The 23,474-nt window shown below is 52.8% G+C and overlaps 1 protein-coding gene across 1 annotated transcript; it reads left to right on the forward strand.

Moving 5' to 3' along the window:
* The first annotated feature begins 6,101 nt into the window (after positions 1-6,101).
* Positions 6,102-23,405, forward strand: GPR179 (G protein-coupled receptor 179). The gene is made up of 11 exons (XM_055334219.1): positions 6,102-6,895; positions 8,185-8,293; positions 10,346-10,433; positions 10,824-11,059; positions 12,109-12,177; positions 12,558-12,667; positions 12,991-13,226; positions 13,418-13,556; positions 14,469-14,574; positions 15,144-15,290; positions 16,786-23,405. The coding sequence occupies exons 1-11, from the start codon at positions 6,102-6,104 to the stop codon at positions 21,868-21,870; spliced, it is 7,119 nt and encodes a 2,372-aa protein (XP_055190194.1). The 3' UTR covers positions 21,871-23,405.
* The last annotated feature ends 69 nt before the right edge of the window (positions 23,406-23,474 follow it).

The raw sequence follows: 23,474 nt of genomic DNA on the forward strand, positions 1-23,474 counted from the left end.
TGCCTTCAAGTCATGATGCCAGGGTCCTGGGAGTCTGCTTCTCCCTCTCCCTCTGCACTTCTCCTCCCCTCCCCCCATGTGCTTTCTCTCTCTCTCAAATAAATGAATAAAATCTTTAAAAAATGTACATAAAAAAATCTTTAAAAAATATATTTCCGGGATCCCTGGGCGGCGCAGCGGTTTGGCGCCTGCCTTTGACCCAGGGCGCAATCCTGGAGACCCGGGATCGAATCCCACATCCGGCTCCCGGTGCCTGGAGCCTGCTTCTCCCTCTTCCTATGTCTCTGCCTCTCTCTCTCTCTGTGACTATCATAAATAAATAAAAATTAAATATATATATTTCCTTATTTTTATGCTATTCACCATGTAATGGCTACAGGCATTACACATTAAATTTATTTTTTTTATTTTTTTTAATTTATTTATTTATGATAGTCACACAGAGAGAGAGAGAGAGAGGCAGAGACACAGGCAGAGGGAGAAGCAGGCTCCATGCACCGGGAGCCCGATATGGGATTCGATCCCGGGTCTCCAGGATCGTGCCCTGAGCCAAAGGCAGGCGCCAAACCACTGCGCCACCCAGGGATCCCTACACATTAAATTTAAATCTGAATTACTAACTTTTCCTCCATCACTTTCTTAAATCTAGATAACTGACAAAACAATAAATCAAGGCCCTGATTTGGAGCATTTGCTGATATCCATGGTTTAAATACTCCCACCATGGCTTCAGAACACAGAGTTACTGAACACAGAGATGAACAGTAGCATAGTAGCCTATCCTTATGTAATAGTTTCATCGTGCAGATAAAATAACAATCCCAGGAGCATGGGTCAATAGTAATAGTAAACTTAGCAGAAAGTGATGAGTTTTTGCGCAGCCCGGGTGGCTCGGGGGTTTAGCCTGGAGACCTGGGATTGAGTCCCACGTGGGGCTCCCTGCATGGAGCCTGCTTCTCCCTCTGCCTGTGTCGCTGCCTCTTGCATGCTCTCTCTCTGTCTCTCATGAATGAATAAATAAAAATCTTTCAAAAAATTGATGTTTTTGAAAAACTTACTACCTTGGGCAGCCTGGGTGGCTCAGCGGTTTAGCGCCGCCTTTGACCAAGGGCCTGATCCTGGAGACCTGGGATTGGGGCAGGGTCCCACAACCAGCTCCCTGCATAGAGTCTGCCTCTCTGTGTGTGTCTCTCATGAATAAATAAATAAAATCTTTAAAAAAAAAAGAAAGAAAATTTACTACCTTTGTTTTAAACATCGTCTAATTGTAAGTGTGCATAATTTGATTTTTAATAGTGGCTGTGTTTCACAACTGGCTTGCAAAACCCCTGAAGTTTTAACAGTTGGCTTTCACAGTCCTATATGAGCCAGCTCCACAGCACCTTCATATCTCAGTTTTCTCATTTACAAAATAGGAATAAGTGTGGATGCTTCACTGAACTTCACTGATATGCAGCTTCATGCTTCACTGATATGCAGACATGCAATATCAAATAAGATAAAGCTTGCTGTGTAGAGGATACTGGACTGGAAGAGAGAGGACTGGGCTGAAGACAGCAAGGAGGAAGGTCAATTAGAAAACTATTGCAGTTGTCCCCTGGGAGATGTTGAGGGATGCGAGACATAAGGAGGGATGATCAGCCAGCAGAATTTGGTAACTTTGTACCTGAGGGTGCATTGGAGCTAAGAGAGTATAAGTCCTGGAGTCAGAGAGGAAATGGAGATTTGTTAGGGTGCCTGGCTGGTTCAGTGGGAAGAGCATGTGACTCTTGATCCCAGGGCCCCACGTTGAGTGTACAGATTACTTAAAAATAAAATTAAAAATAAAAATAAAATGGAAATTTGTCTGTAACCTGTGATTATAACTCTTCATGGTTTCCCATTTGCCTTAGGCTGAAGATAAAACTCCTAAAGGAGGCCTTGGGGTCCTGTGTGATCTAACTCTTGCTTCTGTCCGGCCTCTTCTCCCACCAACCTTCACTTTGTTCTCTCTCTCTCCGGCAGTTCTGCTAGCCCTGTGTGAAGGTCACACACATATGGCCATTACATAACCTATTCCCTTTTCTTGAAAGGTTTTTTTCCTTCTCTTTTTGCTTAGTAAACTCCTACTTATCCTGAGGTTGAACTCATTCCTCACTCCCTCAGGGAAACCTCTCTACCTGGATACTTACTGATATGGGAAAAGACATTAGAGTTCGAAGCTGATGGCCAAGAAAGAATTCTTGAGACGTCTTTGGTGCAGAAAGGTGACTTTATGAAAGCACAGGGGCAGGACCTGTGGGCAGAAAGAAATGCACTGGGGTCATGAGGAGTGGCCCATTATATACTTTCAAGTTGGGAGGGGGTTAGGTATAGTGTGAGTCTCTAAGGAATTTGGAAGCGAGGTTTCCAGGACCTTGAGGGGGCTGGCTACTGTTGGGAAAGGGTCACTTATTACCATTTAATAAAACCTTAGTCATGAGACCCTTCAGGTGTATATGACCCTTCAGATGGGTCATATGCTTGGGGGATGATTGCCAACACATATCTTGGGGGGGTTAGAGATAAAGAAAGTTTCTAAAGGAATTTTTATATGTTAAAAAAGACTTACAGGATCCTGGGCATTGGGCTAAGATTGCCTTTTGCCCTTAGCAAAGTATTAATATTGAGGCAGCTGAGTTCCTAGAAGAATGTCAATCTGCCTGTTTCAAGGACTTGTAAATGGGCTGTGAGTAGTAAGAAAATTTAATGATTTCTCTTCTGTCTTTGTTTCCCACATCATTTATTTCCTGCCCTTCCAGCTCCAAGACCACGCCTTTGTTGCACTTATTACACCGGTGTATTTTTCCATCTATCCATGGGGTTATTGGAGTAAAATCAGTCTTCCCTACTAAGCTGTAAACTCCACAAGGTCAAGGAACAAGTTCCAACAACCGGATGGTTGTTCTACCTCATGCTTTGCAAGGGGTGCCTGATACAAATTCATCTCTAATTTTGCACAACACGATATCTTTCCTTGCCCATGAAGAAACCGAAGCCAAGAGTTATTTACCTAAGGTCACACAGTTTGAAAAAGTATGGTGGAACTCAAAACCACTCACCTTCCCTCAGCTACCTTGCAGGTGTCACTCAGATTTCTGGAGAAAAGAACAGAAATTGCTATAGGATCACAGAACCCCTGAGACTTAAGACCACCCTGAGATCTCTGGTTGTCTCTGCAAAACCCCAGAACGGATTAGCCCATGAATGCAAGATCTGTGGCTCTGCAGTGCCCTCTGCTGCCCAATTACTTACTAGGCCGGGGAGGGAAACTATGTTCCCACCTGGTGTATCCCCATTTGGGGTATCTCCACTCCACCAGAGCACACAGAGGCACAGGGGAACACACACGAGCTCTTTCTAAGGGAGGGCAAGGAATACTACCTTTCTCCATTTCCTTAAATGTCCAGGCCTATAACCTAGGTCCTAGGTAAAAGTATTGAAAATTAAGCTTCAAGCAAAGGAAGTATTATTTTTGTATGTGTTGGGTTTGTGTGTATTTGTTGAACAGGTTTTGTGTCTACACATATCTCTTTCACTGAGGCCTATCTGGGTAGTCCCTGAAGCATCAGGACCCTAGGTTCAAAGGTTTGGGAAGACAAACTCAAGAGAACTGAAACCAGTCCTGAGGTTCACTTAGTCATTCACCAATGGGCTAGACCTTGGGAGTGCAGTGATGGGGGAGACAGCCACTGTCCCTGCTCCTCTGGAGCTTGCCAGTAACTCTGAGTCCTAAGCACACCATTTCCTGGATGTATGACCAAGAGCAAACAATCTAGTATCTTTGAACCTGTGTTTCATTGATAAAAACAGTTCAGTAATAATCCTCCCTGAGGGGGTTTTGTGAGGCGTTAAATGAAAACTTACACAGAAATGCTAAAACACTGGGTGCCTGGGTGGCTCAGCGGTTGAGTGGCTGCCTTCAGCTCAGGTTGTGATCCCAGGGTCCTGGGATCAAGTCCCGCATCAGGCTCCCTGTGGGGAGCCTGCTTATTCCTCTGCTTATGTCTCCACCTCTCTCTGTGAGTCTCTCATGAATAAATAAATAAATCTTAAAAATAAAAAAAAGAAATGCTAAAACACGACACAAACGTTAGTAGTTATTATGAAAAGCTTCTTGGAGGACCAAAACAATTATTATTACGTCTTCATGCAGTGTGTTTGGGGCCCTCCACGAACAGTAACCAATAAGACCAAGAACTTGGAATGGCGCCCTCACCCCTCTCTTAGCACCCAGAATCACAGAGGCCACAGAGAGGACTATGCATGTGTAATATAGGTCTGACTCCACTCATGGACGTTGTGGCTTTGAGGTCAACTCCACCGGCCTCCTGTTTTAGTTTTAGTTTTAGTTTCCTTCTCTATTGGAGAAAGGCCCAGGCCAGAGAGGCACTTTCAGTTCTGACATCACAGGGGTTCTCCTAGGGGGTTGCCCTCATGCCCCCCACCCACCTCTTACATTCCCACTTAGGTTCCAAAGCAGAATTGTTTGCAGAGCCTACCTGTAAAGCAAGGAGAGTTTTTAGCAACCATCATTCATCCTTTCCTGCATACCCTCAGTGCTCTGGGTCATCAAAGATTTAAGGAAGTGGGCAGACCAAGAGGGGACTAGGCAGCCAAGAGACAACCTGTGTATGTGGGGCCAGATCTGGGGCTGAACGGGTTGCCCATCAGTGACAGAAGAGAGAGGGAGAGGAAGGCAGGAGCTTTGTTTTATGGCTACCTGCAAGATTCCACACCCTTCTGGAGCCAAGGAGTGTTAACTCTACCTCCCCCCGACACACACACCAGTTATTGTGCCCAATGAAAGGAAGGATGTGGAAGGTGGGGGGGAAAGCAGGAAAGAACACAGAAGTTAGACACAGTTTTCATGAATGAAGGAAGATAGGACTTAGGATGACAAAATGAAGGTGGAAGTAGCAGAAACAAAACTTTGTTCATCTCTTCTCCCTGTCCCCATCTCACACACACACACACACACACACAGAGAGAGAGAGAGAGAGAGAGAGAGAGAGAGAGAGCATTGGCTGTAGTTGTTACCTCTGTGGCGCTGGAGAAGAGAGGCTCCCCATCCAGGGGAGCCTCCTCCTGGAGGCTCCCACTCTGTCAGGAAGGCCAGTGTGATCCTAGGGGAAGTCCTTTTACCTCTCTGGGTCTTGGATTCCACCTCTCTAATGAGGCTTTATTAATGTCTCTGAGGTTGAGTAACAGGGTCATAGGAGTTTGACCGGGGCCAGTGTGGAGAGTCAGAGCTCCAGGGTGGGTCTCAACGTGAGCAACTATGTGATCTCAGGTGAGTCTCTGAGCTCAATGTCTGCATCTGTGAAATGGGGATAAGAATATTGACCTTACATATGTGCTCATGGGGAAGATTCCTTGAGATAACACACAGGAAAAACACTTTATAAACTGCCACAGTTTGTCCAAGATCGACTGTGGTTATATCAGGCTCTCTTCTCCACCCTTGCCACCCCAATCTCAAATTCCAGTTCAGCAGCACTGTGTCAAGGGGGTACAGGCAGTCAGAGCAGATTGCCAGGAGCTGAAGCTTGGCCCTAGATCATGCCCGTCGCAATCGCTGCCAGGAGGCTGAGTGGAGCAGAGGGGTGGAGAGAGGGGCACAGCTCATCTGCGGTTGCTATGGTGCCCCATCCTGGATTTGCCCATCTCTCCTAATGGAGCAAAGGGCAGAGGGAGGGAGAGAACCACTGGTCTCTTTCTCTCCCCTCCCATTTCTCTCTCTGTGGAGCCCGATGTGTGATGGGGAGTGGGGGGAGGGAGCCTCGATGCTGGATTAGAGGAGGAGGGAAGAGGGGTGGTGCCAGGATTAAGAGGGTTTGCAATGGGGGGTCACACTGACAGAGGAGGGGCAAAGCCCTCATGCCTACATCTAGAAGCCAGCTGATGACGTTAGAGAGCAGGAAAAACAGGCAAGACAGCGCAGTGTGAGAGAGAGGGGGAGAGAGGAAGAGAGAAAGCCAGGATAGGAGGCGTGGAGCCAGCCAGCCTCTGCCTGGGCTCTCCTGAGCCACCAGATTCCCCAGGCAGCCTGGACCACAAGGTACCCGAGAACTGCCCTGAGGATGGGCACCAGGGTAGTGGTCTCACCCCACCCTGTGTGGGGGCTGCTGGGCTGCTGTTTCCTCTGCAGCTGGGCTCTGGGGGGTCCGCGGCCCTCCCGCTCTCTGCCACCTCTGTCCTCCCAAGTCACACTGGGGTCTGTGCCCATGTTGGTGCCCCCAGAGGGGGCTGAGGCAGCCCTGGCTTTTCTCTACTCTGGTGATGCCCAACAGCTGTTGGGGGCTAATTGCAGTGAGCGCTACGAAGCCCATGGCACAGGAGCCAGACCAGGGCTCCCCCCAGTCCTATGGAGGGCAGCAGGCACCCTTGCCCAGGCTGCTAATTTCCTCAACATGCTGCTACAAGCCAACGACATCCGTGAGTCCAGTGTGGAGGAGGATGTGGAGTGGTACCAGGCACTGGTCCGCAGTGTGGCCGAGGGGGACCCAAGGGCATACCGGGCTTTTCTGACCTTTGACCCTCCACCAGGGGCCAGCCACCTGCAGCTGGCCCTGCAGGCCACCCGGATGGGGGAGGAGACCATCCTTCAAGACTTGTCTGGGAGCAGAGTACAGAAGGAGAGCCCAACCCGGGCCCCGGACACCTCTGCCCTACAGAAGCGAGTGCTGACCAATGACCTAGGGAGCCTCGGCAGCCCCAAGTGGCCACAGGGGGATGGCTATGTGGGGGACATGCAGCATGTGAAGCTATCTCCTCCCTTTCTGGAATGCCAGGAGGGTCGGCTCCGTCCTGGCTGGCTTATCACACTTTCTGCCACCTTCTATGGACTCAAGCCAGACCTCAGCCCAGAGGTCAGGTAAGTAGGTTTGTGCAGTATTTGACGCATTTGTGGGTATGTAGGGGTGGGGGCCTCAAGTCCAGCCAGCTGTGAGTGGGCCATTTGGCGCACGCATATGTATCTGGGGGGCACAGATGTATCTATTTGCATTCAGCTGTGTATATTTGCAGTTGACTCTGGGAATCAGTAACTGTCTGTTAACACATACAGGTGTGAGTGTACATAGTGTTATGAATCAATCTACTTATCCATAGGTATACACATAGGCGTGTGTACAGCTGGGCATAGGTCTTGGCCCCCAGATTATAGAAGGCAGGAGAGGGTATGGTGTGGATGACAGTGATAGGCCATGTGTGAGCTGTCTTGGGGGAGCCAGGTGGGCACTCCAGGAGTCAAACCTGCTGCTCTCTAGCAATCTAGAGCTACAAAAGGAGGTTTCTCCAAGGGAAGAAAAGTTCTTCAGGAGGAAGCTTGGAACCATTGCCCTTTCTGTTTAGGAGTTGGCCAGGTCCCCAGGGTCACTCCCAATGGCTATATTCTTACATGAAGTAGGTTCCAGTCCTGCCTGTCCTGACTGGAACCCTTCAAATAACTGAGTTCCTCCTGCAACCGGAATAAAGAGGTGATTGGGAGCCCTGGTGGGAAAGAGGAAGCAAATGGGCACAGAATTGCAAGGCATGCAACAATCGACATTGTTTTTCCAGCTATGTGTCCCTATTCATTGCTCTCAGCAGGCTCTCCCTCCTGCCAGCCAGCAGCCTGGCTCCTAGCCAGCTCTACCCACTCAGCCCAGAGCAGGGGTTGGGAGCACTTAGGCCAGGCAGCTCCATTCCATAGTTCCTTTGCTGTGATCAATTCTGATCTGGTTTGGCCAGAGTGAGGGGGTGGTTAATAGCTGAGCTGTGTGTGTGTGTGTGTGTGTGTGTGTGTGTGTGTGTGTGTGTGTGTGTGTCTATACATGCAGTGGAGAAGTGTGGAAATCTCCTTTGGACAGATCATCAGAGCTCCAGCTCCCCACATGTCTTGACGTGCTCCCTCCCTTTACCCATTGATAGAAACCAGGAAATGCTAGGATGTTGAAAAGCTGAGGGATTTGGGGGAACAACCTCCAGGGAAGAAGACTTGCCCACAGAAACAGGATGAAAAGCACTGGAGAAATGGAAAGCAGGTGTGCCCTCTGTCCTGACACACTGTAATCACTAGGCTAAAGCTTGTGAAGCTTGCATTGCTCTCTAGTCTGGGGCCCAGGGACACATGTCACCTTGGCATCCTTCACTGTACCCCTAACTGCCAATTCACTGCCCTAGGGGGCAGGTGCAGATGGACGTGGATCTTCAGAGTGTGGACATCAATCAGTGTGCCAGCGGGCCAGGCTGGTACTCTAACACACACATGTGTGATCTCAACAGCACCCAGGTGAGGATAAGGAGGATGGTGGGGTGGGGCACTGGGGTCCTGCCTCCCTTTCTCTTTCCCATCACTGCTACCACCCAGCTCCCAGGAGCAACTAACAAAAGCCTTAGGGCTTCAGGGGCATCCCTAGTGATGAGAGAGCAGAAATGAGATACCAGGCATTTTATTTATTTTATTTTTATTTTTTTAAGATTTTATTTATTTATTTATTTATTTATTTATTTATTTATTTATTTATTTATTTATTTGAAATAGCGAGCATGAGGTGAGGTGCATGGACAGAGGGACAGACTCCCCACTGAGCAGGGAGCCCATCCCAGGACCCTGAGATCATGACCTGAGCTGAAATCAGATGCTTAACCCATTGAGCCACCCAGGTGCCCTGAGAAACCAGGCTTTCTAAAAATGAGGACACTTACTATCAAAAAATACTTCAATAAAAAATAAAAACTAGGGACACCTGGGTGGCTCAGTGGTTGAGTGTCTGCCTTCATCTGCCTTTGGCTTAGGTCGTGATCCTGGGGTCCTGGGATCAAGTGCCGCATCAGGCTCCCTGTGGGGAACCTGCTTCTCCCTCTGCCTATGTCTCTGCCTTTCTCTCTGTGTTTCTCATGAATAAATAAAATCTTTAAAAGAATAAATAAAAACTAAAAATACAAAAAAGTAAATTCAGAAATGATATGTTGACGGTCATTTCTGAGAAATTCCCAAATCCTCCTGCTTGAGACATAATAGGCACTAAAGTTGAATGAATAATTAAAAATATGAGCATCGAAAAGGAAAAATAAGGGGGCACCTGGCTAGCTCAGCCCGTAGAGCATGTGACTCTTGATCTTTGGGGGCTGGAGTTCAAGCCCCATGTTGGGTGTAGAGCCTACATACAAAAAAGAGAAAAAGTGAGGACACTTACAGCCTACCCCCCATCTGCTCCTGAAGACAGCCACCCTCATTCCTTGAAATCTCAGTATGCCTCCCTGCCTGCTCTCCCTTTTGGTACTGGGTGCTCTAGGATCCATCCCCAGGACTGCTTCCTGAGCCCCTATTAATCATCCCTTTCCCTTCTCCTGGACCACATTGTCCATGTTGACCGAGCTCTGGGTTCCTAAGTGCAATTGTTGGTTGAGGTGTGGGAGGAATCTAACCAAAGAAGGAACTTGAAGAGCTCTGGGACTGGTAAAGGTGATGGAACCCAAGCCAGATGCCAACAGAATCAAAGCCATGGATGTAGGAGAATCTGGATAATGGGAGACAATGGCTGGTAATCCTGCAAGTCCAGGACTGAGAAACCGGGAGGCCAGTGAACTAATCCTCTCCACAGTTGCACTTGACTATGTGTTGTTCCTGAGCTGAACCGAAGCCAAAGCAAACCCTGCAGCCTACTGGGAGGTGGGGCAGGTTCGGGCATCTGTCGCTCTTTGGGACACATGTCTTTGGAACTGTAAGTCCAGGGATGGAGAAGGGCTCCCATTATGCAGTGCATTATTAAACCCAGCCACATTATGTCTCAGTATGCATTGGTCTGATTGTGCAGACTGTGGCAGGAACATAGAGCATTCTAGTGCTCCAGGCAAGAAGGGAAGCTGAGCCACAATTTCAGAAGTACCCACCCTATAACTTTTCTAGGTGAAGTCAGGTGCTGGATATGGAATCTCGCAAGGCAGACCCCTTCCTCTGCCCCACTGCTCTGTCTCAAGCCTCTGCCTACAGCAGATCTGACCTCATCCATGTGCTCATTTTCCCTGCCTGGCTCAGAGGTCTGCTCCATCCCCTGCTGGGCAAACATCAATGGATGGAGGTGGAATAAAGAGCTGTCCTTGGCATCCCACCAGGCTGGCATTAGCATGGCATTAGGGCTGAGGAAAGCAGTCCTGTGCCAAAGCCAGATGGCCCCTGGTAGGGGAACCTGCTCCTCCGTGGGGGCCTTTTAAACCCACCTGTGAGCCAAAGAGGGAGGCTGATGGGAACCCTTTGAAGCATGATGTAGGCATATAGGTGTGATTGGACTATATATGGAAAGTCCCATATAAATACCTATCATGTTTGTCATCCCCACAGTGTGTCCCCTTGGAGAGTCGGGGCTTTGTCCTTGGCCACTACCTTTGCCGCTGCCGACCCGGCTTCTATGGGGCAAGCCACTCTGGGGGTATGTTAACTGTGGTGAGGGCCAGAGTGGGCTGGGTGAAGGGGGCATCTGGGGAAAAAAGACTGAGAGTCTTGTGGGGCAAGGGCAGAAGGTTGGGAGAAGCAGGAGACACAGGTAGGATCCAGTCCACGGTGCCTTCTAAAGATGAGCCCACAACATGCCAATCTGATCCAAGTTGAACTTATAAGGAGCTCTAGCCTGGCATCACCACTTCCTGTTACCAGGTCATCCCCTGGGAACATCCACTTCCTCATTCTTCCCCTGTGCCAGCCCTACCACAGAGGTGACAGACCACAGCAGGGCAGGGAGAGGGCTCTGGTGACCAGGGGGAGAGAAGGCTGGGGTGCCCTGGCCATGCTCCTCTCCTTGCACCCATCTTGTTCTTTATAGGGTTAGAAGAGAGTGCTGCCCAGCCGACTGGACAATTCGTGTCCTCTCAAGGCAGCTCTGGGAGGCTGCTGCGGTGCCAGCGATGTGCCGAGGGCTGTACCAGCTGCATAGATGCCACGCCGTGCCTGGTGGAGGAAGCCCTGGCGCTGCGGGCAGCACTGCTAGCCTGCCAGGCCTGCTGTATGCTGGCCGTCTTCCTGAGCATGCTGGTCTCCTACCGCTGCCGTCGGAGCAAGGCAAGGAAGGCCCCACATCTCTCTCCAGCACGTCCTCCCTATCTTGGGTCCTTAGCATCAACTTGAGACCAGAGACTCCCTAAGACTAGAACTCAGAAGAAATGGGTTCTGGTCTTCATTCTTAATCTAACCCACCATGTGACACTGGGCAAGTGACCCCACTGCCTTTCATTTGTTTCTTCACCTGCAAAATGTAGGTATTGGACTTGATTCACAACGCTGTGTAGGCACTGGAGAGAGGTGATCCAGACCCACATGGAGCTCCCAGTTGAACAGAGGAAGCAGGCATATAGAGAATGACAACACAGCAAAACAGAGGCGAGGATAGAAGTGTGTGCTTGTTGTTGTGGCAGCTCAGAGAGAGGACCCCATTAGTTGTCCTGCCTGGGATGGCCTGGGAAAGCCTTTCTGGAGAGCATGACATTTGAGCCAAAATTGAAGGTCAACTGAACGGGTACCAGGCAGAGAAGGGGTTACCTAGACAAATAAGCAGTCTGACCCAAAGTTTGGAGGAATGCGTGAGATTCCCTCTAGCTCCAGCAACTTGTGATTGGAGCCCAGGTCTGCAGCAAGGCCCAGGCTGGGACTGGGAGAGGCATGGGCTGGGGGAAGGAGCTATGTGCAACCTAGGTCTTGGCCAGACTTAGTGCCAGTGGAGCCAAGGGCCTGGGGTGGGAGTGGGGGGCATGGCTGATATTACAGGGTGACGCCTTAGCCCAGCACTACTGAGTGACCTTTAAAAGAGGCTGAGGGCAGCCCCGGTGGCGCAGCGGTTTAGCGCCACCTGCAGCCCAAGGTGTGATCCTGGATACCCGGGATAGAGTCCCATGTCGGGCTCCCTGCATGGAGCCTGCTTCTCCCTCTGCCTGTGTCTCTGCCTCTCTCTCTCTCTCTCTCTCTCTCTGTGTGTGTGTGTGTGTGTGTGTGTCTCATGAATAAATAAATAAAATCTTAAAAAAAAAAAAAAAAGGCCGAGATTCTCCCCCATCGTCCAGGCTCTGTCCTCTGGCTGCCCTGCTCACATGCCTCTCTCTTTCCTGGGTTCACAGAGGATCCGAGCCTCTGGAGTTGTCCTGCTGGAAGCCATCCTTTTTGGATCCCTGCTGCTCTACTTCCCTGTGAGTTTGTGGCCAGAATCTGAACCTACCTGATCCCCACCTGGTACCCTCCAAACCCCAGAATCCTTCCTCTTTTCTGCCTTCTTGGGAGATTTGGAGACCTCAAAATCCCTGTGCTCATATCTACAAATGGCAGGCTAGCCTAGTGAGCTCCGGAGCCAAAGAGTTCAGGCTAAAAAGAGCTCTGCGGCCTACTGTATGACTTAGAGGACAAATTACCCAACCTCTCTGATACTTCAGCTGCTCCTCTACAGAATGGAGGTGATAGTGCCACAATGGCAAGGCTATTAGGAAGATCAGTGGTGCTCTTAGTTTAGGCCTAGTGCATAGAGGAAGTGCATGGGAGAGCAGTGACTTTTGTCCTCATCCCCCCCAACCAGGTCTTCATCTTGTACTTCAAGCCCAGTGTATTCCGCTGCATCGCTCTCCGCTGGGTCCGGTTGCTGGGTTTTGCCACTGTTTACGGCACCATTATACTCAAGCTTTATAGGTAGGGTCTGAGGCGGAACTTGCTCTCGCACTGCTCATTCCAGGCAGCCCCAGCTCATTTGGGATGGAGTGTTCTTCACAGCCAGACCCTTACCAGCTCCACTCCCCCGTGCACTACCACCCCCTGCCCCAGGCCTGTCCCTATCACCATAGCCCTCCCCAGCATGTAACATTTTGGGGGGCAGGGAGGCAGCAAACCATGGGAAGGACAAGAGAACAGGCATGTGTGCAGGGGAAGAAAGCCTCGGGCAGAGGCCAGAGACCTGGCCCCCCCTCTCCTTGGTCCTCCCCCTATGCCTCTATCCACCTTCCACACCCTTGTAGAGTGCTCCAGCTGTTCCTGTCTCGATCGGCCCAGCGGGGCCCCCACCTGAGCGATGGGCGGCTGCTGCGGCGGTTGGGGCTGATCCTGATGCTAGTGCTGGGCTTCCTGGTGGTGTGGACGGTGGGGGCCCTGGAACGAGGCATCTACACACCCCTGGTGGCCCGAGGCCACACTCCAATGGGCCGCCACTTCTACCTCTGCCATCACGACCGCTGGGACTACATCATGGTTGTGGGTGAGCTGCTTCTGCTGAGTCCCCCTCACTCTGGCCCTCTCTGCTCTGCACCTCCAGGGGTGCTCCTGACCTGGTCCTCCTGCCTTGTCCCTGGATCCTTGGCCCAGGCTCTCCCCAGCACACCCAACACAGAAAGGGGCCCCATGGCTGCTGGGGTGGTGCCTGACTCTCTGCCCCCTACCTTCCTGCAGCCGAGATGCTGCTCCTGTGCTGGGGCAGCTTTCTCTGCTATGCCACCCGAGCTGTACCCTCAGCCTTCCACGAGCCGCGCTATATGGGCATCGCCCTGCACAATGAGCTGCTGCTCTCTGCTGCCTTCCACACAGCCAGGTGAGGACAGGCCCTCCTGCCCGCGACACCTACCCACCTCACATCACCCTTGCCTCTCCCAGGCCAGGGAACCCCATCTCACAGCCATCCTTGCAGCACAGCTATGCCTCAGCAGGCAAGGAAAGCCCCCCACTAGTAGCTCTTTCTTCCCACAGATACCCTTCCTGTACCCCACGTTTCACCCAACACCCCAAAAGAGGAAACCCACTCCCAATTCTCCTATTCTTGTCCGTGTTTTTTTTAAATTTTTATTTATTTATGATAGTCACACACACACACACACACACACACACACACATACACAGAGAGAGAGAGAGAGAGAGAGAGAGAGAGAGAGAGAGAGGCAGAGAGAGGAGCAGACTCCATGCACTGGGAGCCCGACGTGGGATTCGATCCCAGGTCTCCAGGATCGTGCCCTGGGCCAAAGGCAGGCGCTAAACCGCTGCGCCACCCAGGGATCCCCCAATTCACCTATTCTTAAGCCACATCTCCCGCATTTCCACCATGCTTCTTCCCACATGTGCTCCATCCTCCCTGCCTTTTTCCTCCCCTTACACATCAGCTGATCCAGCAGTAGACCTGCTATGAATGTTCACAAGGACTTGGTCTTGTGGTGGAGGCAGAAGCAACCCACAGGGCAGTCCATAAGAGAGTTGGGGAGCACGAGTCTGTGCTCTAGGTAACCAGAGAAGAGTAGTCTGGGAGGGCTTCTTGGAGGTGGGTGTTAACATGAGCCTTGAGGTAGGATCTACATCCTAGAGAGGGCCTGAAGAAGGAAAAGTGCCCTTTACAACCCACCCAGAACCTCTACGGAGATCAGGGCTGGGGTTGGGGGATGAGCGAGTAAGACGGGTGGGGGGTGGGGAAGAGGTCACTCCCCCCACAGCTAACATTCCCCTCCCTCACCCTCAGGTTTGTGCTGGTTCCTTCCCTGCACCCAGACTGGACCCTGCTCCTCTTCTTCTTCCACACCCACAGCACGGTCACCACCACACTGGCTCTGATCTTCATTCCTAAGGTGAGGTCTTTCCCATCCTGGTTGTGAGCCAAACCCCAGCCTCTTTGTAAGGGGCACCGTGGAGCTGCTGCAACTGCAGCGCCCTCTCCAGGTCAGAGTGAGGATGTCACCCTGGGGTGAGTGGGCTGAGCCACATGGGGCTGGAGGAGGAGCCCGCTTGGGGTGGGGGTTGGGAGGAAGCTACTGTATCTCTGCCTCCCATCTCAGGGTAAAGGAAGTCAGAGCTAGGGCTGGAGGGGTCCTTGTTACCCAACCAACGGTTTAGTTCGATGGACTCTGAAAAACCAATTTGGAAGCAGTTACAGAGAGAGAGGTCGGGAGCTGAAGGACACAGCTAGGAATTGTGCGGGCAGCTGTGTAGGACACCCCCCTCCCCAGTCTCTGAGCTAAAGAAAACCAGGGAGAATAACAGGGAGCAAAGCTCTTCATGCCATCGGGATTGCGAATTAGAGAGGGGGGTGAAGATGCACAAAGATGGATTCCATGGGGCAGGTGGGAAGCGGAGTAAAGAGGGAGCCAAGTTGACTCTTACCCCCGCCCCTGCCCCCTGTCACACCCACCTTGGTCAGTTCCAGAGGCCGGGGGCTCCTCCCCGAGAGGAGATGGTGGATGAGGTGTACGAGGATGAGCTGGACCTGCAGCGCTCAGGCTCCTACCTGGACAGCAGCATTGCCTCAGCCTGGAGTGAGCGCAGCCTGGACCCTGGAGACATTCGGGTATGTGCTGCCCTCTGTGCCTCCTTCGGATGCAAAATCACTCCTGTCCTGCCACCTGGGCTGTGTACCACTGCAGGTCCCCTCTCTGGCCCCCCTAGCTTTCCCTCTAAGACCTGCCCTCCCTCCATTCTCCATTATTGGCTTAGGCTGCTTCCCCTGACCCTGTTCAGAGGAGGTCATACACCACCCAGAAGCCTAGAACCAAATCCCTGAGGTCCAGGCCACTTGACAAGTAAGAGCTCACTCCCACTCAGCAGGGGCATTGTGAGGGGCAGACTAAGAAGCCCTACAGTGCCCAGCACACTTGGGCCAGCTATGGGACTACCAGAGATTTCCACAGCGGGATACCCATTCCCTGGACCTGGCAGTCTTAGAGTCTTACATCAGGAGAGCATCTTTGCTCTTCTTTTTCTTTTTTTTTTTTTTAAATTTTTTAATTTATTTTATGATAGTCACACACACAGAGAGAGAGAGAGAGAGAGAGAGAGAGAGAGAGGCAGAGACATAGGCAGAGGGAGAAGCAGGCTCCATGTACCGGGAGCCCGATGTGGGATTCGATCCGGGGTCTCCAGAATCGCGCCCTGGGCCAAAGGCAGGCGCCAAACCGCTGCGCCACCCAGGGATCCCCTGCTCTTCTTTTTCTGCTTAGGGTGTTACATCACAGTACCCAAATGACAGGCTCAGTGGGTAGAAAATAAGGAAACCTGGTGGTCTAAGCCTGTTGTTTCATAAGACCTAAGGTGTGGGAAAAACCTCGGGAAGCCACTTTGTCCGTTCCCTTAATCTCCACGGGGGCCACCTGTATACCTGACTTGTTTTCCTCTCCTAATTCCCCTCCTTGTCCCGACCGCCTCTGCCTGTCCTTCCCTGCCCCAACCCCACGTCCTCCTCACTGTCTGGACTCTGCCCCCCTGGGAACAGTCTTACACTGAGGCCCCAGCCGAGCAGGGCAGAGCCATAGCAATGCCACCCTGGAACCTCCACTTTGTGGAGCAGCACCCAGTCTCTCTCCTGATGCTGGCTCTGGGGAAAGATCCAAAGTATGAGACTCTCAATGTCCCATTCCCTCACTTGCACCTGAATATGGCACTTTTCACACCATCAATCTCACGGGATCCTCCTAAGGAAGCTAACAGCAGGCAGCGGGCTCTTGTTACTTCATAGAAGCAGAGGCTCCCAGCGCTCTAGAAAATAGCCTTCAGGCACAGGCTGGGCCAGCAGCCTCGAACCCAGGCTTCCTGGCCCCTCATCAGACCACAGCGCCCCAGGGGAAAGAGTGCACCTGCACCCACAGAGCTGAGTGGACGTGACTCAGGGTGGATGGGGTGGGTTCTGAGAAGTCTCAAAGCAGGGAAGGGAATCAACTTGGTGAGAAAGAGATGCTCCAGAGAAAATGGTGCAAATAATGGCTGGGGGCAGAGGCAGGGCAGCCAGAAATCGGAGAGGTTCGCTGTCCATGACAGTGGCATCTGCTCTCCTCACGCCGCCCCCACAGGACGAGCTAAAGAAGCTCTACGCCCAGCTGGAAGTCCACAAGACCAAGGAAATGGCCGCGAACAACCCGCACCTGCCTAAAAAGCGGGGCAGCTCGCGCCAGGGCCTGGGCCGCTCCTTCATGAGGTACCTGGCCGAGTTCCCAGAGGCCCTGGCCCGCCAGCACTCCCGGGATTCGGGCTCCCCCAGCCGCAGCAGCCTGCCCGGCTCCTCGCGCCGCCGGCTCCTCAGCTCCAGCCTCCAGGAGTCCGAAGGGCCCCCGACCCTGCGCAAGTCCCGCAGCACCTACGACCACGACCGCCACGGCCACCACCGGGATCAGGACCCGCCGCTCCTCGACTCGCTGCTGCGGAGGAAGCTGGCCAAGAAGGCCTCAAGGGAAAGCAGGGAGAGTCGGGAGTCAGTGGAGGGGCCCCCTGCCCTGGGCTTCAGGTCAGCCAGTGCCCACAACCTGACGGTGGGCGAGAGGCTCCCCAGGGCCCGGCCCGCGTCGCTGCAGAAGTCGCTGAGCGTGGTGGCAGGCTCCCGGGAAAAGGCCCTGCTCGTGGCCAGCCAGGCCTACCTGGAGGAGACCTACCGGCAGGCCAAGGAGCGAGAGGAGAGAAAGAAGGCCGAGGCAGCCTTGGCGAGCCCCGGGAGGAGGCCGTCGGCCAGGAGGCTGGAGCGAGCTCAAAGGGCCCCCCTGTCAGCCCCACCCTCCCCAGCCAAGAGCCGCAGTGTGGACAGCTCCCACACCACCGGGAGGCTTCAGGAGGAGGCTGCCAGAAGGCTGCCTCACCCACCTGTCCGGCACCAGGTCTCCACACCCATCATGGCCCTGTCTGGAACCTGCCCCGGAGAGCCAAGGATGCTATCTCCCACCTCCACCTTGGCTCCAGCTCTGATACCAGCTCCAGCCCCAACCACAACCCCGGTCCCCGTCCCTGCCCTGGCACCAGTCCCGGTACCCCCCCAAAGCCCCAGCTTACTCACCTTCATCTGCCCCTGGGAGAATGCAGAACTGCCAGTCAAGAAAGGAAATGTGGCTCAGGAAGTTCCCTCAGGCCCAGAGCGAAGCAGCCTGTCCCCTGTCCCAGCTCGGGCCAAGCTCTGGAGAGCCCTCTCTGTTGCAGTCGAGAGAAGGGGCCCTGGAGAGAATGGGGTGGACACAGAGGATGGACGCATCCAAGGGGGAGTTGATGAGGGGGACGAGGACAAGCCCAAGGTCTTCTCTAAATCCCACAGCCTCAAGACCCCTGTTCAGCAGGGCTCCATGCACAGCCTAGGCTTGGCTATCAAAGCGCTGACCCGTTCTCGGAGCACTCACAAAGAGAAGGAGAGCGGGGAAGAGAGTCCCGAGACCCAGAAGGGAAGAGCTTCAGGAGAGGGTGTGGGGGCGTGCCCCAGGTCTCCCAGGCTAGGCCGGCCCAAGGCAGTGAGTAAGCAGGCTGCCCTTGCACCCTGCGAGGATGAGGAGTCCCTCCAGAACCAACAGAACGCTCACACCAGCAGAATGCTTCAAGTCTGTCACCAGGAGGGCAGCAGGGAACAAGCTGACAGAGGTAGGAGGCCATCCCAGGGTCCAGGGGAGGGGAAAGTAGAGAGAGTGGGTAAAGCCAGGTCTGCTACACTGACACAAGCCAGGCAGGGCACAGTTGGGGACAAAAGCACTGAGGGAGCAAAAGAAGCCCCTGTAGGGGGGCGGGAACTGCCCAGAGCTGGCTTTCAGTCCCTAGGCAATGCTGACCGCAGGGTGACAGAGGTACGCCCCTGGGAAGTCACAGAGTCAGAAGTGTGGCAGCCTGACAGTAGCAACAAGGCCCAGATCTGCCCCTGGGAGGTGAGCGAGGGAGCCCCTGAGAAGGAGGCATTACGACAAGATCTAGATGACACTCAAGAGAGAGGGAAAGCCTCAGGAAAGCCAGAGCCCCAAAATGTGGTTGTTGCTCGGAAAAAGCCAGAGAGGCTGGTCAGAGGACAGGAGGCCATATGTCCCTGGGAGGGTACCGATCCTGGGAGTCAGTCCCCTCGGTCAGCCTCTCAGGGCTCTGATAGAGCCAAGGGCAAGTCTGAGGCAGTGGGCAGAACAGAAGCTAGAGGGATGGAGAAGCATCAGCAGGAAGCCATTGGCCCCGAAGTTCGTCCACCTGACATTGCAGAGCTCTGCCCCTGGGAAGCATGTGAGGGAAAGAATGGGAAACCATTCCAGGAGGGAGTGAAGAAGCTTCCCCAGGAAAAGCAGGAAACCTCCAAGAAAGCTATTTTCTGGAAAGAACAGAAACTGAGTGGAGACTTGGAGTCTTTTTGTCCATGGGAGAGGACAGATTTCCGGGGTCCCTCAGCAGTCTCTACCCCAGTCCTGGGAACCGCAGGGTGCTCCGGGAGCTTGGGCAGTAGCATCTCGGAGGTGTGTCCATGGGAGTCAGGAGATGCTCCTATCAGGAAAGCAGAGATCTGTCCCTGGGAGCTGGGTGATGAGGTAGCAGGAAAGGAAATGCTAAGTCAGGGGACAAGTGGAGAATTTCTCCAGGAAAAGGGGAAGGCCTCCAGAAAAGGGCTCTTTGGAGAGATGGGAGAACAAACTGGGAAGGCAGTGGAGAAAAGTCATCAACAGCAGGAGTCAGTGTGTCCCCCAGAGAGTAGAGCTCTTGGGCCCTCCAGCCCACGTCTAGATAATTCCTCAGCCAATGTTGGTGGCCAACTCCTTAGCAATGGAGGAAGAGCAACACAGGTAGGTCCCCAGAGAGATTCCAGGCCAGAGCTAAAGGAAGTAACACCTGCCAGGGCAGAACTCTGTCCCTGGGAGGTAAATGAAAGAATAAGAGAGGACTGGACAACGGGCCAGACAACAAAAGCAGGAGAATCTCAAAAGGATGTGGAGAAAGCACCTGGAACATCAGGGATGAGAGATGGCACACCTTGGGAAAAGCCCAAGGAACAGATCCCAAAGCAGGAAGCAGTCTGTCCTTGGGAGAACGTGGACCCTGGCAGCTTCTCCCCACAGCCGGGCCCTCAAGACACAGATGGACCCAAAGCCAGTTTTCACACATCAGGCAAGGTGGGCAGCAAAACTGCTGAGGTCTGTCCATGGGATACGGAGGACACTGTGCCTGCCGAGAAGGCTGAGGTCTGTCCCTGGGAGGTGAGTGCTGGAGCAAGGCAGGAAAGGGCTTTGGGAGTTGAGGCCACTAGGAAATTTCCAAATGACACAGGAAAGGCTTTTGTGGGTCCCGGACCCAGTGAGACAGCTGTTACTGCTTTGAAGATGCCAGAGAGGCCAGCCTGGGAGCGAGAGGTGGCCTGTCCCTGGGAAAGCTTGGATCCAGGCAGCTCCTCTTGGCATTCTGACACTCTGGGCACTGACAGACCAAAAGCTGGATTCCAGGAGCTGGACCGGGTGGGCTGCAGGGCAGCTGAGGTGTGTCCCTGGGAAGTGGAGGAAGCACCTACCAGTGAGAAAGCCAAGATCTGTCCCTGGGAGGTGAATGAAGGAGCTCCTGGGATGGGATTGGAACAAAAGAGCGGGGGTGACTCAGCAAGGCAGGGGGAGAAAACTCTAGAAAAGGAGAGACTCACCTCCTCCGCCGGAGAAGATATATCAAATCAGGAGACAAAACAGAGTCAAGAGCAGGAAGCTATTTGTCCTTGGGAGGACTTGAGGGAACCCCCTGCTCAGGGTGCTGAGGTCTCAGACTCGTCCCTCAGCATGAGTAGCAAGGTGGCAGACGGATGTTCCTTGGAGGTAAGGAATAAGGCAGCAGAGAAAGGGGACCTGACACAAGACCCAAAGATGGGCTCCCTCCCACAACACAAAACCCCAGACAAAGCTTCATCTTCAACGGCAGGAGAATTCACTACTGAAAATGAGAGGGAAGCAAGCCACGAGCTACAATCGATCTGTCCATGGGAAAGTGGGGACCCAGCCAGTGCTTTCTCCCCCCCAGACAGTCAGTGCCGTAACCTACCTAAAGCTGGCTCTCAGGGACTGGCTGAGGTGTGCCCGTGGGATGCTCCCACACCTGACAGCAGCGCCAAAGCGGAGATCTGCCCCTGGGAGGTAACTGAAGGAGTCCCTGACGAAGTAATGGCAAGCCAAGACAGAAAAGGAAAACCTCCAGAGGAGAAAGAGAAAGCCCCAGGAAGACCAGAGCCCAAAGCTGTGGCAGCTCAAGAAAAGCCAGAGAGGGCTGATGGGAGAAAGGAGGCAGTGTGTCCCTGGGAGAGGCAAGATTGTGGGGCTCCGTCTCCACAGCCAGTTCCACGAGCTGCTGACAGAAGCATAGGCAGTTCTGAGGTGGCAGGCAGTGTGGGGGCCAAGGTGGCAGAAGTGTGTCCGTGGGAAGCAGAAGAGGCTCTGGCTAAAGCAGTGGAAATCTGCCCTTGCGAGATGAATGAAGAAGCCACAGAGAAAGGGAGACTTGAGCAAGAGGTGGACAGTAAATCCCCAGGACAGGGAGAAATCTTTCAAAAGATAGCACCTGAAGGGACTGAAGAACACTTCCTCAAAGCAGCAGAAGTCAGCAGAGAGCAGGAGACAGTCTGCCCCTGGGAAGATGCAAGTTCAGGGGCACCTGTCCCCCAGCCAGATGCTCCAAATGCTTGCCCACCCAAAGGCAGTCCCCATGGAGCAAGCGGTATGGTGAGCAGGATGGCAGAGCTGTGTCAATGGGAAGTCACAGATCCAGAAGGAAATAAGATAAGGGGCACCATGGCAGACATTTGTGATTGGGAGGGACCTGGAGCCCCCTCTGAGGAATTTGGCCTTTTGGCTTTACCAGCAACTCGGACAGAAATATTTTTCCCCACGGCCCCTGAGAACCCACCATGCCTTTTAGTCCACAGACCTGCAGGCAGCTTACTTCCAGAAAGCAAAAGCCCCCGCCCTGAGGCGAGCAAGGTACCCACCACTTTTACTCCGGAAGGTGCCAGAGAGCTCCAAGGAACTTCAGGACATGGGCCGAGGACTGGCTCAGCCCCAGAACTGAGTCTCCAAGAAGCTGAAGCTCAGGAACCCTCCCTCTTAACTGAAGACCAAGGACAAGTGGCTTCTACAGCTCTACATGAGCAACTCTCCCCTCCAACTGTCTATCCTTGGGACTGCGAGTAACAAATCCATCAGGTGAGGTCAAATGTCAAGTGGCTGGTTTTCAGGAGCCAAGGTCCCTTCCAAGTCCTACACGTTCCCAAAGAGCTCAGGCGGAGACACGTGGCCACTTCCCCTTTCCAACAAGGCCAGAAGTTGACTCATTCCAAAAACAAGACTGTACAAGACAGGAGTGGCTTGGACCCCCACACAAAGTCTCACCCTCTCTTTACTTCCCACTCTGATTCCTGCTCCAGCAAGCAAAGGCCAGACCCTCTGCTTCTAAATAATCCTCCCATCCAGTTAGAGGACTCGACACAAGCTGTGTCTGGATACCCACTTGTAAAGCAAATGTTAAGGATGAAAGAAGTCAGCAGGCCCAGCCCACGTTTTCTCATAAGGAGACCCCCTTTTCTGACCACTTCTTGAGAAGAAATGAACCCATTGAGGTACTGGCAACATTAGAGACTGAAGAGGGCCATCAAAGTCACAGCTTTGGGCAGCTTGAGAAGCTGCTTAATTCAAGTTCAAAGATAAGTCAGGGGAAAACTTAAATGGCTCAGGAGGGGCCTGAAATGCCTTAATGACCTTGCTGTTTGGACTCTGGATCCTGCCTGGACTCTGGATTCCTGCAGTATTGATCCACATACCTGCCCTGCTTGGCTGCTGATGGAGAGCGATCAAGCACCCTAACTTCCTAATCAATGTCTGGCCCAAAGCAACACCAGAGACAGCACAAAGAGGAGAGGCAGCGTCTCCTAGTCCCCCTCACACTGGCCAAGCGGAAGCCCTCCCTTCTAGACACCCTCTCCAGTCTAAGGAGTGTGCCCCTTGCTAGCTTTTTCAGATGGCTCCTCCCTACTTCTGCCCCATCTTTTCCATCTGTAGTTCACCTCACTGGCTCATTTTCCTGCCAAGGTCTGAGGGCAGAGGGATGGGCATCACGGAAACACAGAGCCTTCTTAGTGGGCTAAGTTCTATCCTCTCCAGTCAGTTCAGGCTACCTTGCTTAAGTGGTCCTAAGGAACAGTGCTGGAATGAAGATGCTATCAGAGAGAGCTGAGGAAGGCGAAAAGCACTGGTCAATGAAGTCCTGGCATTGGCAGATGTGAGGTGGGAGGGGGAAACAGGCAGACTAAACATGGCAGAGCTTGGCAGGGGCCCTGAGGATGGCAGTCAGCCCACCCTCTAACTGCCCAGATCCTGATGCCATTCACAGGGAAGAAAAAGACAAAACAAGGAGACCAAATACCCAATGGGAAAAAAATGAGTCTGCACATAAATACTCTGGGCAGCTTCAGGACTGCCAGAAAAGTAGCAAAATGCTCCATTTCCAAAAAACAAGGAATGGAAAAACCCCAGCCGTTCTGGAACCAGATGCCCTTGTTCTCATATCTAGCCCCTCCCACCTACCTGGTCCCTTGCCCTGGGATTTCAGAGCAGTAATTAAAGTGTACTGTTGCTCTGGGCTCTGGCTAGTTAACCTCACCGCTGAGAATTTTGCTAAGCACACATCAGAACAATTCCATTGGGTCGAGTCTAGCTCGGAACAGAAAAGTTGTTCCTAAAACCCCTGTTGTGAAATAAACCATGGGGAAAAAAATAAAGAGTGCTTTTCCTTGACCACT

This window comes from Nyctereutes procyonoides, unplaced genomic scaffold (assembly GCF_905146905.1).
Source record: "Nyctereutes procyonoides isolate TBG_1078 unplaced genomic scaffold, NYPRO_anot_genome, whole genome shotgun sequence".
Lineage (NCBI taxonomy): Eukaryota > Metazoa > Chordata > Mammalia > Carnivora > Canidae > Nyctereutes > Nyctereutes procyonoides.

Excerpts from the sequence above, each read along its gene's own strand:
- GPR179 (XM_055334219.1), top strand. The coding sequence starts at position 6,102 with ATGGGCACCAGGGTAGTGGTCTCACCCCACCCTGTGTGGGGGCTGCTG. Across the intron at positions 8,294-10,345 it reads GTGATCTCAACAGCACCCAG|TGTGTCCCCTTGGAGAGTCG; the intron begins GTGAGGATAAGG and ends TCATCCCCACAG. Across the intron at positions 12,668-12,990 it reads ATTATACTCAAGCTTTATAG|AGTGCTCCAGCTGTTCCTGT; the intron begins GTAGGGTCTGAG and ends ACACCCTTGTAG.